The 16824-nt window shown below is 46.1% G+C and overlaps 1 protein-coding gene across 8 annotated transcripts in view; it reads right to left on the bottom strand.

Moving 5' to 3' along the window:
* MYO9B (myosin IXB) overlaps positions 1–16824 on the bottom strand; it is a 337738-nt gene that overhangs the window by 47700 nt on the left and 273214 nt on the right. For all 8 annotated transcript variants that reach the window (XM_069215688.1, XM_069215684.1, XM_069215681.1 and 5 more), the window contains one exon: positions 5533–5723. In XM_069215688.1, coding sequence (XP_069071789.1) covers positions 5533–5723 — 191 coding nt within the window. The remainder of the gene's footprint in view (positions 1–5532; positions 5724–16824) is intronic.

Here is a 16824-nt window from a genome sequence, read left to right as displayed (position 1 = left end):
CAGTGCAGCCATTATGGAACTGTGGAGTTCGTAATTGACAGACTCCCAGACCATATACTCTTTATGGCTACCCTGCACTTACAATGTCTAAGGTTTGGCTTAGACACTGTAGGGGCATAGTGCTCATGCACTATGCCCTCACCTGTGGTATAGTGCACCCTGCCTTAGGGCTGCAAGGCCTGCTAGAGAGGTGACTTACCTATGCCAAAGGCAGTGGCTTGAGGGCATGGCACCCTGAGGGGAGTGTCATGTCGACTTTGTCTTTTCTCCCCACTAGCATACACAAGCTGTGAGGCATGTGCTAAGTGAGGGGTCCCCAGGGTGGCACAATACATGCTGCAGCCCTTAGAGACCTTCCCCCTTGGTACCAGGGTTACCAGTTACAAGGGACTTCTCTGTGTGCCAGGGCTGTGCCAATTGTGGGAACAAACGTACAGTTTAGGGAAAGAACACTGGTGATGGGGCCTGGTTAGCAGGGTCCCAGCACACTTTCAATCATAACTGGCATCAACAAAAGGCAAAAAGTTAAGGGGTAACCATGCCAAGGAAGGCATTTCCCTACACGAAGTCTCAGCATTCCTTGTTGTTTTCGTCGGCAAACAGGCCTAACTGATGATACATACATTGTGGAAAAATGTCTCTTATGACGTTGTCGTGAAGCACCCAGTCATGGGGGTTTGAAAGATTTAGGCTGAGGGAATCCGCTTTTGTGTTTTGGTCCCCCGGAAAGTGAACCGCTGTGACTGACAGCCTCCTCGCTAGTAGCCTATGCCAGGTGGCTTGTGACTCTTGAGATAGAGTTCATACCTGTTTGTTCAAATAGTACATTGTGGTCATGTTGTCTGTTTGGACTAAAATGGAGTTGCCCTTGATGGATGGGTAAAAAGACTTGAGAGCCAGATGAACCGCTCTCAGTTCCAGCAGACTGATGTGGTATTGCTGCTCTTTGTCTGACCACAGACCTTGGGCTTGGAGAGAGCCCATGTGAGCTCCCCAACCCAGTAGCGATGCATCAGTTTCAAAGGTCTCAGTAGGAGTGCTCTGATGAAAAGGAACCCCTACCAACAAATGTTGTTGGTGAGTCCACCACTGTAGTGAGGTTTTTGCTGCAGGTGAGAGGATTATTCTGACTTCCTATCTGGCTGTGAGTTGGCTCCACTGATCTTCCAGGTTCTCCTGAAGCGGTCTCATGCGTAATCTGGCATTCGGAACAATGAAAATGCAGGAGGCCATGGAACCAAGTAGCAAACATATACGTGGGTCGTATAGTGTGAAGAATGCTGTGACATTTCTGCGCTATTGATAATAGTCTCTTTTCCGTAGGATGCACTCTTCCTAGATTTGTGTCCAGCGTCGCTCCTAGGTAGTGAAGCCTCTGGGTTGGAGTTAGTATGGACTTTTGTAGATTGACCTGTAGACCCAGGGTGTTGAAGGTGTCCAAAACGATTCTGAAGAGGTGCAAGGTTTGGTCTGTCTTTCAGTAACCAATCATCGAGGTACGGGTAAATAAAGATCTTTTTCTTTCTCAGGTGTTCTGCTATTGTTGCTACACATTTGGAAAATGTTCGAGGGGCTGATATTAGCCCGAAGGGTAGTACCCTGAATTGGTAATGTTGGGATGCAACTAGGAAGCAAAGGAATTTGCGGTGTTTTGCTGTCACCGGGATGTGAAAATATGCATCCTGTAGATCTATGGAACACATCCAGTCTCCTTGATGGAGCTAAGGGAAAATCTGGTGAAGGGCCAGCATTCTGAATGTTTTTTTGAATGTACTTGTTCAGATGTCTCAGATCCAAAATAGGCCTGGAACCCTGTCTGGACCTTTATTTTGTACTAAGAAATAGAGGGAGTACACGCCTCCTCCTCTCTGCGAAGGTGGAACCTTTATAGATAGCTAGTTTTTGCAGTAGGAAGAGAACCTCTTTCGGCAGGGGAGACTGGTGATGACAATTTGTTTTTGTTGGTTGCACCGGAGGAGGAGGTGACTTGAAACGCAGAGAATACCCATTCTCGACAATATTTAGTACCCATATGTCCTTTGTTATGGAGTGCCACTAGTTTACATAGTTCGTAATACTTCCCCCCACTGGAGTGGTTGACAAGATCAGGGGAAGCAAATCCTCATTGTTTACCAGATGTTTCGGAGGTAGACTGATTTTGTCTACTCGACCCACGTTCCCTTGCTGTCTTTCATGACTGGTAGAACGGTCGTCCTTGTCTTTGCTGTTGCCTTTGGGGTCAATGAGGGGTTGGAATCCTCTGCTGGTATGGACGCCTATCATATAGCCTATACCTTCTACGGTATTCTCTGCATTTGTCTAGCCCTACGGCTTTCAGAGTGTCCAATTCAGACTTCATTTTGGCCAACTCGTCATCTGTGTGGGTCCCAAACAAAGAGTTTCCAGTGAATGGGAGGTTCAGAATGCGATGTTGAGCCTCCTGCTTTAGACCCGTGAGACGAAGCCCAGATGACCTTCTTGCACATATGCCGTGTGCATACCCATGAGCCACTAGGTCTGAACCATCCGCAGTCTCACTGATCACTTGATTGGCTACTAGGCCTCCTTTCTGTAGGATTTCTTGGAAATCCGGTATGTCTTCTCTTGGCAGTTTGTCTACGAACCTGTTTAGAGAGTCCCACAAAGAACGGTTGTACTGTCCTAAAAGTGCAGAGTCACTAGATACCTTCATAAAGAATGCAGAGGTACCACACATCTTTCTACCCAATCAATCCAGATGCTTGCTCTCTTTATCTGGAGAGACTGTTGATGAGGATGCCACCGAATGAGTCTTTCGGGTTGCAGCTAAAATGACAGAATTCGGTGGATGATCAACTCTAAAAAAAATAAAGGATCCTGGTCTGGGGCCTTAGATTTCTTTAGGATTTGAGCACGCAGGCTTGCTGGTGTCCGGAAGGTATCCATGGCTGGCTGTAGAAGACCAGGAACTAACGGTAAAAGCTGTCTTGAAGAGGAGCGATGGTGCAGTGTTTCGAAAATTACAGACTATGGCGCTGTAGGTTCCGGAAGGTCTATATTGAGTTTTTGGGCTCCTCTAACCAACACCTCATTAAAAGTGTTTATGTCGTCCACTGGAGACACTCTTGCTGGAGGAGTATTTGGTAGTGTGGGCGAATAGTCTCTAATAGAAGACGTAGAAGCTGTGGACCATGAAGCAGATCTGCACCTCTGGTGACGGGATCTAGAGGCCTGGGATCTTGACCTTCGCCTGGATGCCTGTGGCAACCTGTTCCTTGTGCACGACTGAGAAGGACTGCGCCGTCGTCGTGGATCAGGCCACTCTGAAGATGGTCTGTCTCCCGCTTGGTGGAGGTGTTGCAGAGGGGGAATATAATTCAGAGTATTGTGAGTCCGGAGACTGATGGGCCAGAGTCTTGTTAAGGCTTTCTAACCACCTCGATGACAGATTTATGGGAGAGAGCTGTCGGTGTGATGAGGCCCTCGAGGACGCTCATCTACTTGATCTACTTGGTATAGTGATGACCGGGTCATGAGGCAGCAACACTGTCTCAGAAGGCGAGGTTTGTCCTGTTGCCATCTTTGGTCAACTTTGAGGAAAGCTGGAATGGTGAGAAGCTCTTTTCAATGTCACCGGCAAAGGTGAGGAGTGTCTCAACATCGAATGACGATGTAATGTCGTTGACGGAGACCGTTCAAACCTTGATGCCGAATGATGGCCCAACGGGGGAGTGTGTCTTGACGTTGAACGCCTCGATGTCGAGTGATGGCACAACAGGGAATTGTCTTGACGTCGAACTGCACCATGTCGCAGTCAACAGAGACCTCAACCTTGTTCTAGAGGTCGTCTTCGACGTTGAGTGTTTCATCGACGAAGGGTCTGGGCGTGCCCTTGACTGAGTCTCAGCACACCTGTGCTTGCTCAACATCGAGCGGTTGGTGGCCGCCGGAGATCTATCCCTCGGAGGTAGTTGTTTCTTTGATGCCATGTCCCTTGACGTCGCCTGTGTCGCCCTTGACGGAGGTGTACTCCTTGACGTCGGTTGACGACGTTGATGCGATGAGGGGAGTGATGACATTGACGGCAAACAAACAGGAATCTTCCTACCTGCTGAGGTGGATCTTGCTCGCCACTTGTCAGAGGAAACTTTTTCTCTGGAGACCTTATGAAGAGATGAAGATTATGTTTTCTCTCATTCATGTAAGCTGTGGAGACAAATTCTTCCTCTGTCTTTCAAAGTTCTTTTTGACAGGCTCTGGCAGTGTTTGCAGGGCTCAGGACAGTGGCTTTGTGGCAAATACACTATGCAGGCTGAGTATGGGTCATTCTGGGCCTTCTTTCTGCCACAAGCAGGGCATTTCACAAAACGGGAAGGCATTTTCCTCAGAGACAAATCTTACTTTACTCAGTAAATGAGAGAAGACGTCGAGCAAATTAAAGAAAATGTGTTTTTAGGTTTTTCTGGTGAAAAACTCAGAAAAATGAGAGCTCAATGCTCCAGGATCCTAACAGAAGGAGCCAGAAAAAAAAGAACTGACCTAACTGTGAACCAACTGTCACCTCATTCTCACCTCTGAGGCATGGTGGGATACTGGAGGTGCTCAGGGTCTTAAAGGCATGGTGCCAGTATTTTGATTCTGTTGTGTTAACCTGCATGCAGCGCATTTGCTAATAATGCTCCTTTATTTTCAATGCAGTTTTTTCTTTTACAGTGAATTGTTTATACTTTCTATGCTCTCTTCTTTGATTGCTGAAAGGTCTTACCTTTAATTGAAGAGTTTAATTAATTTAAAAAAAAGTCACAATAAATAAAGCATTTTTAGCCTGTTTCTCAACATAACACTGCATAATTGCTTGCACTTGTATATATTTGTATTAAAATTCTCTACTAGAATATTACTTTTCATATACTTTTAGTACATATACATGTGTGTTTACATATGCTCAGGGGTCCCTGCACGTGGGTGGGAATATTCAATGTTTATGACTATTGATGAGGATCCCCTGGAAGAGAAATAACACAAACAACTGAACGTTAGATAACATGGCCTCTATACAACCAACTTGACAAACTCTCCACAAGGTCACAAACTTCACTCAAGCACCAATAATAACATACACAACTTCAGGAGTTAACTCAAAACTGCTCAGGTGCTGCCGTTCAATTTCCGCACATGGAGGTGTAGCTTGTGGAGACTCTGGTTTAGGACTTTGCACTGCAGTTGAGACAGGATTTCCTGCTAAAAAGTTAGATGGATTGGAGGGCAAATATTGAGGCTCAACAGCTTCGAGTACCATATTCGTCTGTCTCAGTACGGAGTAATCAGGAGGGTTAGGGCCCTTCTTCACAACGTTCAAAGTTCAAGAAATTAGATACAATTGTGGACCCATTTCTACATAGAGGAATGATGTACAGCATGTTAATCTACAAGACGCCTGCTACATTAACATTTTTGTATCAAAATCTGTTCATTTTGAAATCTGGGGAACATTGACTGAATGCACAGAAAGAAAGGGAAATACACATTATTCTCTCACCCAACTTCTATTACCTTATTGAAAAGAAACTCATCCAGGTGTTTGAGTTCATTGGAGTTTGTGATCTCTCTATGGACTGAAGCATTCCACTTCTCCGAAACTGTGGTAGCTTTGCTGATCTTAATAGAGGGATTGCGTTTGACTTTGGAACTTGCATCCTTCCTCCCTTGATCTCCAGCTTGGATGCGGTTTGGGTGTCCAGATCCTGTATTAGGTGAAGATGAAAAGGAGTGGAGAAAACACAAAATAAAAGTTACTTTAACCCACAGCGGCAGGCTGTGCCATGCGCAGATCTGGATTTCAGTGGTGCTTGTCTAAGCATTTATGCTATTAGGTCAGTTTGCCTTTTGTGATTAGAATGAAGGTTGCATCTATATAGAACAAAGCTAAAGTGGAACTGGTGCCAGTTCAAATGAATACAGCCAAAGTGGCACAGCCCGAAATGATAAAAAAGCACCCTATCATTCTATACCAACCACCTCACCATCATGTCAAGGGATAGGCAACTCCCACTTCAAAACACACCCATAAACATACATAAAGTACCTGGAATCCTGAGAACAGTAAACGAAGCACCACAAACTCTGCCCCACTAGTACACGCCTCGATCATAAATGCACCTCACAGTAGTACAGCATAAGATTCTGCGCCCCTCGACTGAGACTAACAAAACATAAATCCACCAACATGAAACACCCATTGTTCCCTTTGGCACTCGTCCCCAAATGTGAGGTCTGCTGATACTGCATTAACAGAGGCATCAATCAAAAGACCTACACCTACTTTCCTCCTCTTGCCTTCACGGCATTAACAGTATAAACTGCCCACCCCAATGGCAGAAGAGTTGTTCATCCTCAAATACACATACACAGTTACTTCCCTGTAACTTTAGTTCTCCAGTATTTGTATCTTTCATAGATTCCCACACTTGAATCATTCCCCGTCATCGAGGTGGGAGGCCCCGGTACATGTAACCAAGCAGTGTTACCATAGATTTAAAACTAAGGGCCCTTAGGCCTCTTAATTTAACACTCTATCAGAGTCATTTTAAGAAAAAAGACCAAACTTCAGAATCCACCAATCAGGAGACACCACCCTCTAAAACCCTCCTGAGAGAAGCTCTAGTACCTCAGATTTTCAAGTGCGTACAACATGACAAAGAAAAAGAGAGGTGAATGTGAGCTTCTCCAGGAGGCGGGCGGGTCGCATGTTAATCTATGAAAGATTCCAATACTGGAGAATGAAAATGTCACTTACCCAGTGTACATCTGTTCGTGGCATCAGTCGCTGAGATTCACATGGTATGCATGAGCTCGCCATCTGGTGTTGGGTCGGAGTGTTACAAGTTGTTTTTCTTCGAAGAAGTGTTTTCGAGTCACGGGACCGAGTGACTCCACCTTCTGTGCTCATTGCGCATGGGCGTCGACTCCATCTTCGATTGTTTTCCCCGCAGAGGGTGAGGTAGGAGTTGTACTATAGTAATAGTGCCCGCGCAATGAAAAATGTAAGTATGTACCTATTAAAGGATTAAGTAATATATACAAATGTACAAAATTGAAGGTAACTTCTGAACTGCTACAGGCTTCCGGGGAGGTGGGTGGGTCCATGTGAATCTCAGCGACTGATGCCACGAACAGATGTACACTGGGTAAGTGACATTTTCAGTTCGATGGCATCTGTCGCTGTAGATACACATGGTATGCATAGACTAGTAAGCAGTTAGTTCCCCATAAGCGGTGGTTTAGCCTGTAGGAGTAGAAGTTGTCTGAAATAGAGTTCTTAATACAGCTTGACCTACTGTAGCTTGTTGTGCGGATAGCACATCTATACAGTAGTGTTTGGTGAATGTGTGAGGCGTAGACCAAGTGGCTGCCTTACATATTTCCTGCATTGGGATGTTTCCTAAAAAGGCCATTGAAGCACCTTTTTTCCTTGTTGAATGTGCCCTGGGAGTAATGGGCAGTTGTCTTTTTGCTTTAAGGTAGCAGATTTGGATGCATTTAACTATCCATCTGGCTATACCTTGTTTTGATATTGGGTTACCTGCATGAGGTTTTTTGGAATGCAATAAATAGCTGTTTAGTTTTTCTGATGTTCTTTGTTCTGTCAATGTAGTACATTAATGCTCTTTTGACATCTAATGTATGTAGTGCTCTTTCAGCCACAGAATCTGGCTGTGGGAAAAATACTGGTAGTTCTACCGTTTGATTTAGATGGAATGGTGAAATAACTTTTGGTAAAAATTTTGGATTAGGTCGTAGGACGACCTTATTTTTATGTATTTGTATAAAAGGCTCTTGTGTTGTGAACGCTTGAATTTCACTTACTCTTCTTAGAGATGTAATGGCGATGAGAAAGGCAACTTTCCAGGTTAGGAATTGTATTCCGCAAGAGTGCATGGGTTCGAAAGGTGGGCCCATGAGTCTTGTTAGAACCACGTTTAGGTTCCATGAAGGAACAGGTGGTGTTCTTGGTGGTATAATTCTTTTAAGCCCTTCTATAAATGCTTTGATAACTGGTATCCTATACAAGGAAGTTGAATAGGTAGTTTGCAGGTATGCAGATATTGCTGCAAGGTGTATTTTAATAGAAGAGAAGGCTAGCTTTGCTTTTTGTAAATGGAGCAAGTAATTTACTATATGTTTTGGAGTTGCATCTAGCGGTTGTATCTGATTATGATGGCAGTACCAAACAAATCTTTTCCACTTACTTGCGTAGCAGTGTCTAGTGGATGGCCTTCTGGCCTGCTTTATGACTTCCATACACTCTTGGCTAAGTTGTAAGTGTCCGAATTCTAGGATTTCAGGAGCCAGATTGCTAGATTCAGCGATGCTGGGTCCGGGTGTCTGATCTGTTGGTTGTGTTGCGTTAACAGATCTGGTTTGTTGGGCAGTTTGATGTGTGGTACTACAGACAGATCTAGCAGTGTTGTGTACCAGGGTTGTCTTGCCCAAGTTGGTGCTATTAAAATGAGTTTGAGTTTGTTTTGACTCAATTTGTTTACTAGGTAAGGAAGGAGAGGGAGAGGAGGAAAAGCGTAAGCAAATATTCCTGACCAGTTCATCCATAGGGCATTGCCTTGGGATTGCTTGTGTGGGTATCTGGACGCGAAGTTTTGGCATTTTGCGTTCTCTTTTGTTGCAAATAAGTCTATTTGTGGTGTTCCCCAGAGTGTGAAGTAGGTGTACAGAATCTGTGGGTGGATTTCCCATTCGTGGACTTGCTGGTGATCTCGAGAGAGATTGTCTGCCAGCTGATTCTGGATCCCCGGAATAAACTGTGCTATTAGACCAATCTGATGGTGGATTGCCCACTTCCATATTTTTTGAGCTAACAAGCTTAACTGCGTTGAATGTGTTCCTCCTTGTTTGTTTAGATAATACATCGTTGTCATGTTGTCTGTTTTGACAAGGATGTATTTGTGGGTTATGATTGGTTGGAAAGCTTTTAGTGCTTGAAAAACTGCTAATAATTCTAGATGATTTATATGCAGTTTTGTTTGATGTATGTTCCATTGTCCTCTTATGTTGTGTTGATTGAGATGTGCTCCCCACCCTGTCATGGAAGCATCTGTTGTTATTACGTACTCTGGCACTGGGTCTTGGAAAGGCCGCCCTATGTTTAAATTTATACTGTTCCACCATAGAAGCGAGAGGTAAGTTTGGCGGTCTAGCAACACCAGATCTAGAAGGTGACCCTGTGCTTGAGACCACTGTGAGGCTAGGCACTGTTGTAAGGGCCTCATGTGCAGTCTTGCGTTTGGGACAATGGCTATGCATGAGGACATCATGCCTAGGAGCTGTAGTATTGTTCTTGCTTATATTGTTTGGTTTGGAGACATGTGTTGAATGACCCTGTTGAAATTGTGGATCCTTTGTGGAGTTGGCGTTGCTACTCCTTTTGTCGTGTCTATTATGGCTCCTAGATATTGCTGTACTTTGCTTGGCAGAATGTTTGATTTTGCAAAGTTGACGGTGAACCCTAGTTTGTAGAGGGTTTGTATGACTTGATTTGTGTGGTTTGAGCATTGTGTGAGCGAACTGGTTTTGATTAGCCAGTCGTCTAGATACGGGAACACATGTATTTGCTGCCTTCTGATGTGTGCAGCGACTACTGCTAGGCATTTTGTGAATACTCTTGGAGCGGTTGTTAAACCAAAAGGCAATACTTTGAATTGGTAATGTATTCCTTTGAATACAAACCTTAGATATTTCCTGTGTGATTGATGTATTGGTATATGGAAATATGCGTCCTTGAGGTCTAGGGTTGTCATGTAGTCGTGTTTTTTGAGCAATGGTAACACTTCTTGTAGTGTGACCATGTGAAAGTGGTCTGATTTGATGAATGTGTTTACTACTCTGAGGTCTAGAATTGGTCTCAGTGTTTCGTCCTTTTTTGGTATCAAGAAGTACAGTGAATAAACTCCTGTGTTTATTTGTGTGCTTGGTACTAATTCTATTGCATTTTTTTGCAGTAGTGCTTGAACTTCTATCTCTAGAAGCTGTGAATGGTATTTTGTTAAATTTTGTGATTTTGGTGGTATGTCTGGAGGGAATTGCAGGAATTCTATGCAATAACCATGCTGGATAATTGCTAGGACCCATGTGTCTGTAGTTATTTTGTCCCATGCTTCGTAATATTGACGTATCCTCCCCCCCACTGGTGTTGTGTGGGAGGGGTGTGTGACATGTGAGTCACTGCTTGTTGGTAGTGGTTTTGGGGCTTTGAAATCTTCCCCTATTCCTAGGGAATTGCCCCCCTCTATACTGGCCCCGAAAACCTCCCCTGTACTGTCCCTGGTAGGTGGGCGGTGCGGACTGTGAGGTGCTAGCTTGTGTGGCCTGACCCCGAAACCCTCCTCTAAAAGGTGTTTTGCGGAAGGTGTTATAAGATCCTCTGCTCTGCGGGGAGTAGAGTGCGCCCATGGCCTTGGCAGTGTCAGTGTCCTTCTTGAGCTTTTCTATAGCTGTGTCGACCTCCGGACCGAACAGAAGTTTCTCGTTTACTGGCATGTTAAGCACTGCCTGTTGAATTTCTGGCTTGAATCCAGACGTTCTGAGCCATGCGTGCCTACGGATGGTAACCGACGTATTAAAGGTTCTTGCGGCCGTGTCTGCTGCATCCATGGAGGAGCGTATTTGATTGTTGGAAATGTTTTGACCCTCCTCAACAACCTGTTTTGCTCTTTTTTGCAGATCTTTTGGGAGATGTTCAATGAGATGCTGCATCTCATCCCAGTGGGCTCTGTCGTATCGCGCTAGCAGCGCTTGTGAATTTGCGATGCGCCACTGGTTTGCTGCTTGGACAGCAACCCTCTTCCCGGCTGCATCGAACTTCCTACTTTCTTTATCTGGGGGAGGTGCATCCCCAGAAGTGTGTGAGTTTGCCCGTTTTCTGGCAGCCCCTACCACCACAGAGTCTGGTGGCAGCTGAGAGGTGATGAAGACAGGGTCCGTAGGAGGCGCCTTATACTTTTTGTCCACCCTAGGCGTCACTGCCCTACTTTTAACTGGCTCCTTGAAAATGTCCTTTGCATGGCGTAGCATGCCTGGGAGCATCGGCAGGCTTTGGTAGGAGCTGTGGGTTGAGGAGAGGGTGTTAAATAAAAAATCATCCTCTACTTGTTCCGAGTGTAGTTCCACATTATGGAATAGAGCTGCTCTAGCCACCACTTGCGAGTAGGCTGTGCTGTCTTCCGGTGGTGATGGCCTAGTTGGGTATGTGTCTGGGCTGTTATCAGACACTGGTGCGTCGTACAAGTCCCACGCATCCTGATCTTGGTCGTCGTGGCTCATGGCGGTGTGAGCTGGCGAATGTGACGGGGTGTAAGTTGGCGAAGCCGGAGTTACAGGTGGAGGCGAGGGAGGAGGTGTTACCTTTTGTGTTGTTTGTTGCTGAGGAGTAAACTGAAGCGTTCTCTTTCGTTTGACAGGTGGGAGGGTACTGATCTTCCCAGTCCCCTGCTGAATAAAGATACGCTTTTGCGTGTGATCCACGTCAGTGGATTGCAGTTCTTGTTCAAATCTATGTTTCTTCATTTGAGAAGACATAGAATGCTCTTCGGTATAGGAGCCAGAAACAGGGTCTGATGTCGCTTTTTTCGGCTCCGAAAGCCCTGTCGATTGTTTTTTCGGCTCCGAGGTAACCTTCCTCTTTTTCTGTGCCGAAAATTCTTGGCCTCTATGGTCTTCGGCGCCACTGTCTCGGCGTCGATCGGTGTCGACACCGAACTCTCGGTGTCGATGCTTCTGTTTAGCACTCTCTCGGTCCCGAGGAGGCTGCGTGCCGGTGTCTCGACCGAAGTCGGACGATCTCGACACTGAATGGGCCTTTTTCGGTGCCGATTGTTGGTCACCGAGAATTTGGGTGGAGCCATGGCCGGTTGGCAGTGGCGTCCCCTGGGCCTTCTTTCCTTTTTTAAGGTTTGATCTCGACGTCTTACTCACAGTTCTTGTAGAGTGTAGCTCGTCGGAGTCTGAATCCTGGATGGAAAAGGATTCCTCCTGTTCCTCTTCTGTCTCGAACTGTGGACGCTCTTTTGGCGTGGACGCCATCTGGAGTCTTCTCGCTCGACGGTCGCGCAGAGTTTTTCGGGACCGGAACGCCCGACAGGCCTCACAGGATTCTTCGCTGTGCTCGGGTGACAGGCACAGATTACAGACCGAGTGTAGGTCCGTATAAGGATATTTGTTGTGGCATTCGGGGCAGAATCGAAACGGGGTCCGATCCATCGGCGTTGTCCTCCACGCGGTCGGGCCGACTAGGCCCCGACGGGGTGCCGAAATCTACCCCGAAGGGCACCGAGGCGCTTCGATGTTGAACGCGTCGTCGTATGTGTCTATCTCTAACCGGATCGCAACGATACCGTCGAAAATCTTCCGTCTTCAGCTAACTTTCCGTTCCGAAACTCGGAGCGACAGGAACACGTCCGAACCCGATGGCGGAAAGAAAACAATCGAAGATGGAGTCGACGCCCATGCGCAATGAGCACAGAAGGTGGAGTCACTCGGTCCCGTGACTCGAAAACACTTCTTCGAAGAAAAACAACTTGTAACACTCCGACCCAACACCAGATGGCGAGCTCATGCATACCATGTGAATCTCAGCGACAGATGCCATCGAACCTAAAGTTACAGGTAAGAAACAAATTTTCTTACTCCACTATTGGAACTTTCATAGATTTGCATGCTTGAATCAGAGTAGCAAGCAGTGCATATGCACAATGTAACACTCCTGTACTCTATTCAAAACATATATTGAAAGCATTTTAATCTACACCAATATATCAAAATTAAATTCTCTCTTTAAAAAAAAAAAAAACATTACAGTCACATCACTATAAGCATTTAGCATGAATTTGAGACGACTAGTCATAAACAACGTGCATACCCGACGTCAGGATGGTGGGATGAGAGAAGTGGCTCACCTTCAGTGGAAAAGGTTCCTGAGGACTGCTTGACCCACCGCTACCTCTCCTTGAGATAGTGCTTCCAAGCAGTAATGTCTGGTAAATGTATGGCAGATCTCCACGTTGCTGCTCTACAAATATCTTTCAGCGGTACACCAGCAAACAGTGCTGTCGAAGAAGAAACTGCCCACGTTGAATGCGCACAGACTAATTTAGTGGATTGCCCGCTGCCTGATGGCAAAATTGAATTGCTGAAGAGATTCATTTAGCTATGCTCTGTTCAGAGAGCGGATGACCCCGTCTGGGTGCACTGTAAGCCACAAACAGTTGATTGGACCTGCGAAATGATTTAGCCCTGTCTAAATAGAATTTAACACACCTTTTAATGTCTGAAAAGTGCAATGTTCTCTCCGCAGGAGTTGTCGGGTCTGAAAAGAAAGTCTTGACAACTCAGGGCTCATTCAGATGAAAATCCAAAGGGACCTTTGGGATAAAATGCAGATTAGTGCGCAAGATTAATCTGTCTTTTTTGATCTGTAAAAATGGCTCCTGTATGGAAAGTGCTTGTATTTCACTGACTCATCTGGCTGATGTTAGGGCAACAAGTGAGGCAAATTTCCAGGAGAGGAATTTCATAGAAGCTAGATGAATTGGCTCGGAAGGCTGCTTCATAAGTTGCAATATTTAAATTCCAAGAGGGAGGAGGAGGTCTGAATGGCAGCAACACTCTGAAAAGCCCTTTCAGAAATAATTTTTATCAACCTAGGACCATAACGAAGGTGAAGAGTCTGAGCGTATGTAACCACAAACAAAACCTTTTCTACTTACATGAGTACGTCTTATTGGTGCTCGCTACTCTGGCTTTGGATAGAATGTCCCTGCACTCTTGCAGAATGTTTAAATGTGCAAATTTCCTGTGCTCAGGAGTAATGCTGATAATCGCATTGACTGAGGATCCGGATGCAAGATCTGAACGCTGCTCATTGTTAGCAGATGTGGAAATATTTTCAGTGGGATGTGAGGCTTCACTGACAGAAGAAGAAGCTCCACGAACCAATGTTGGCGAGGCCAGTCCAGGCTATTAATATCATTGTGCACGGTTCTCTCTTCATCTTTGTTAGGACTCTCGGGATCAAGGGGATTGGTGGAAAAGCGTATGCAAAGATTCCTGCCCAAGCTATGGAAAATGCATTCCCTCATTGTAGGAAGTTGGCTCTGTATATACTATCTCAAAGTAAGAGATAGTGTGCACAGAGTCCAAGGGTTCCCCCTAGAGGTAAAATAGTGGCAAAATTAGATAATTCCAATGCTCTATTTTGTGGTAGTGTGGTCGAGCAGTAGGCTTATCTGAAAATAGTGTTAAGCATTTGTTGTACACACACAGGCAATAAATGAGGAACACATACTCAAAGACTGAACTCCAGGCCAATAGTTTTTATATGAAATATAGCTTCTTTATTTTTAGAACCACAAGTTCAAGATTTGAAGTAAATACATAAAATGCAAGGTATTCCACACAGGTAAGTTAGGAACTTTGAATTCGAGCAGTAACATATACAGTTTTAGTAAAAATGGCAATAAGCTATTTTAAAAGTGGACACAGTGCAAAAATCAACAGTTCCTGGGGAGGAAAGTAATGGTTAGTTTTTCAGGTAAGTAAGGCACTTAGAAGTTCAAGTTCCTGGGCATAGGCAGCCCACCGTTGGGGGTTCAAGGCAACCCCAAAGTTACCGCACCAGCAACACAGGGGCGTCGGGTGCAGAGGGTGAAGTCTCACGCTTCCGGCGGGAAGAGTGAGTTCTTTAAAAGTTGCTTCTTGGTTGCAAAGATGTTGCTGTGGGTGAACAGTGCCGCTGTTCTCTGGAGTTTCTTGGTCCTTCGGATTTCAGGGCAGTACTCTGAGGCATCAGAGGTCACTGGTCCCAGTCGGATGCATCGCTGTGCAGTTTTCTTTGAGTCAGGAGACAGGCCGGTAGGGCTAGGGCCAAAGCAGTTGTTGTCTCCGTCATCTCTGCAGGGCTTTCGGGTCAGAAGTCCTTCTTCTTGTTTCAGGTTGCAGGAATCTGATTTCCTGGGTTCTGGGGTGCCCCTAAATACTGAATTTAGGGGTGTGTTTAGGTCAGGTAGGCAGTAGCCAAAGACTAGTGTCCTGGAGGGTGGCTACACCCTCTTTGTGCCTCCTCCTCCTGAGGGGAGGGGCACATCCCTAATCCTATTGGGGGAATCCTCCAATATCAAGATGGAGGATTTCTAAAGGCCGGGGTTACCTCAGCTCCGGACACCTTAGGGGCTGTCCTGACTGGTGGGTGACTCCTCCTTGTTTTTCTCATTATCTCCTCCAGCCTTGCCGCCAAAAGTAGGGGCAGTGGCCGGAGGGGCGGGCATCTCCAGTAGCTGGGATGCCCTGGGGTGCTGTAACAAAAGGCATGAGCCTTTGAGGCTCACCACCAGGTGTTACAGTTCCTGCAGGGGGAGGTGAGAAGCACCTCCACCCACTCCACCCAGTAAGGCTTTGTTCCTGGCCACAGAGTGACAAAGGCGCTCTCCCCATGTAGCCAGAAACTCGTCTGGTTGTGGCAGGCTGGCAGAAACTGGTCAGCCTAGCACTAGGAGTCGGACTGGTATTCAGGGGGCATCTCTAAGATGCCCTCTGGGTGTATTTTACAATAAATTCCACACTGGCATCAGTGTGCATTTGTTGTGCTGAGAAGTCTGATACCAAACTTCCCAGATTTCAGTGTACCCATTATGGAACTGTGCAGTTCGTATTTGACAAACTCCCAGACCATATACTCTTATGGCTACCCTGCACTTACGTCTAAGATTTTTCTTAGACACTGTAGGGGCATAGTGCTCATGCACATATGCCCTCACCTGTGGTATGGTGCACCCTGCCTTAGGGCTGTAAGGCCTGCTAGAGGGGTGACTTACCTATGCCACAGGCAGTGTGAGGTTGGCATGGCACTCTGAGGGGAGTGCCATGTCGACTTAGTCATTTTCTCCCCACCAGTACACACAAGCTGTGAAGCAGTGTGCATGTGCTGAGTGAGGTTCCCCAGGGAGGCATAAGACATGCTGCAGCCCTTAAAGACCTTCCCTGGCATCAGGGCCCATGGTACCAGGGGTACCAGTTACAAGGGACTCATCTGAGTGCTAGGGCTGTGCCAATTGTGGAAACAAAGGTACAGTTTAGGGAAAGAACACTGGTGCTGGGGCGTGGTTAGCAGGGTCCCAGCACACTTTCAATCATAACTGGCATTAACAAAAGGCAAAAAGTCAGGGGGTAACCATGCCAAGGAGGCATTTCCTTACAATGTCCCACTGCGGAAAGACAGCAGAACTAATATCTCTAGCAAGATCGATTCAAAGAAAAGACTACATTTCATTACGCCTCTTCAAGTCCTTATTGGGCATGATATCCTCATGCATACATCTAGTTTCTCTCTGCAGACTCAAAATGCGCCCCCTACGAGAGCATTTTTACTCCATTGGCTACTGCCCTCCCAGACCTAAACACACCCCTAAATTCAGTATTTAGGGGCCCTAGAACCTAGGAAACTAGATTCCTGCAACCTAAAGAAGAAGGAGGACTGCTGACCTGAAGCCCTGCAGTGAAGACGGAGACGACAACTGATTTGGCCCCAGTCCCACCGGCCTGTCTCCCTACTTCGACGAAAACTGCAACAGCGACGCATCCAACAGGGACCAGCGACCTTTGAAGCCTCAGAGGACTGCCCTGCATCCAAAGGACCAAGAAGCTCCAGAGAACAGCGGCCCTGTTCAACAAACTGCAACTTTCTGCAACAAAGAAGCAACTTTATTGACTTAACGTTTCCTGCCGGAAGCCTGAGAGACTTTCCACTCTGCACCTGACGCCCCCGGCTTGACTTGCGGAAAA

Source organism: Pleurodeles waltl, chromosome 12 (assembly GCF_031143425.1).
Source record: "Pleurodeles waltl isolate 20211129_DDA chromosome 12, aPleWal1.hap1.20221129, whole genome shotgun sequence".
Taxonomy (NCBI): domain Eukaryota; kingdom Metazoa; phylum Chordata; class Amphibia; order Caudata; family Salamandridae; genus Pleurodeles; species Pleurodeles waltl.
This window is presented reverse-complemented; position numbering and strand designations above follow the sequence as displayed.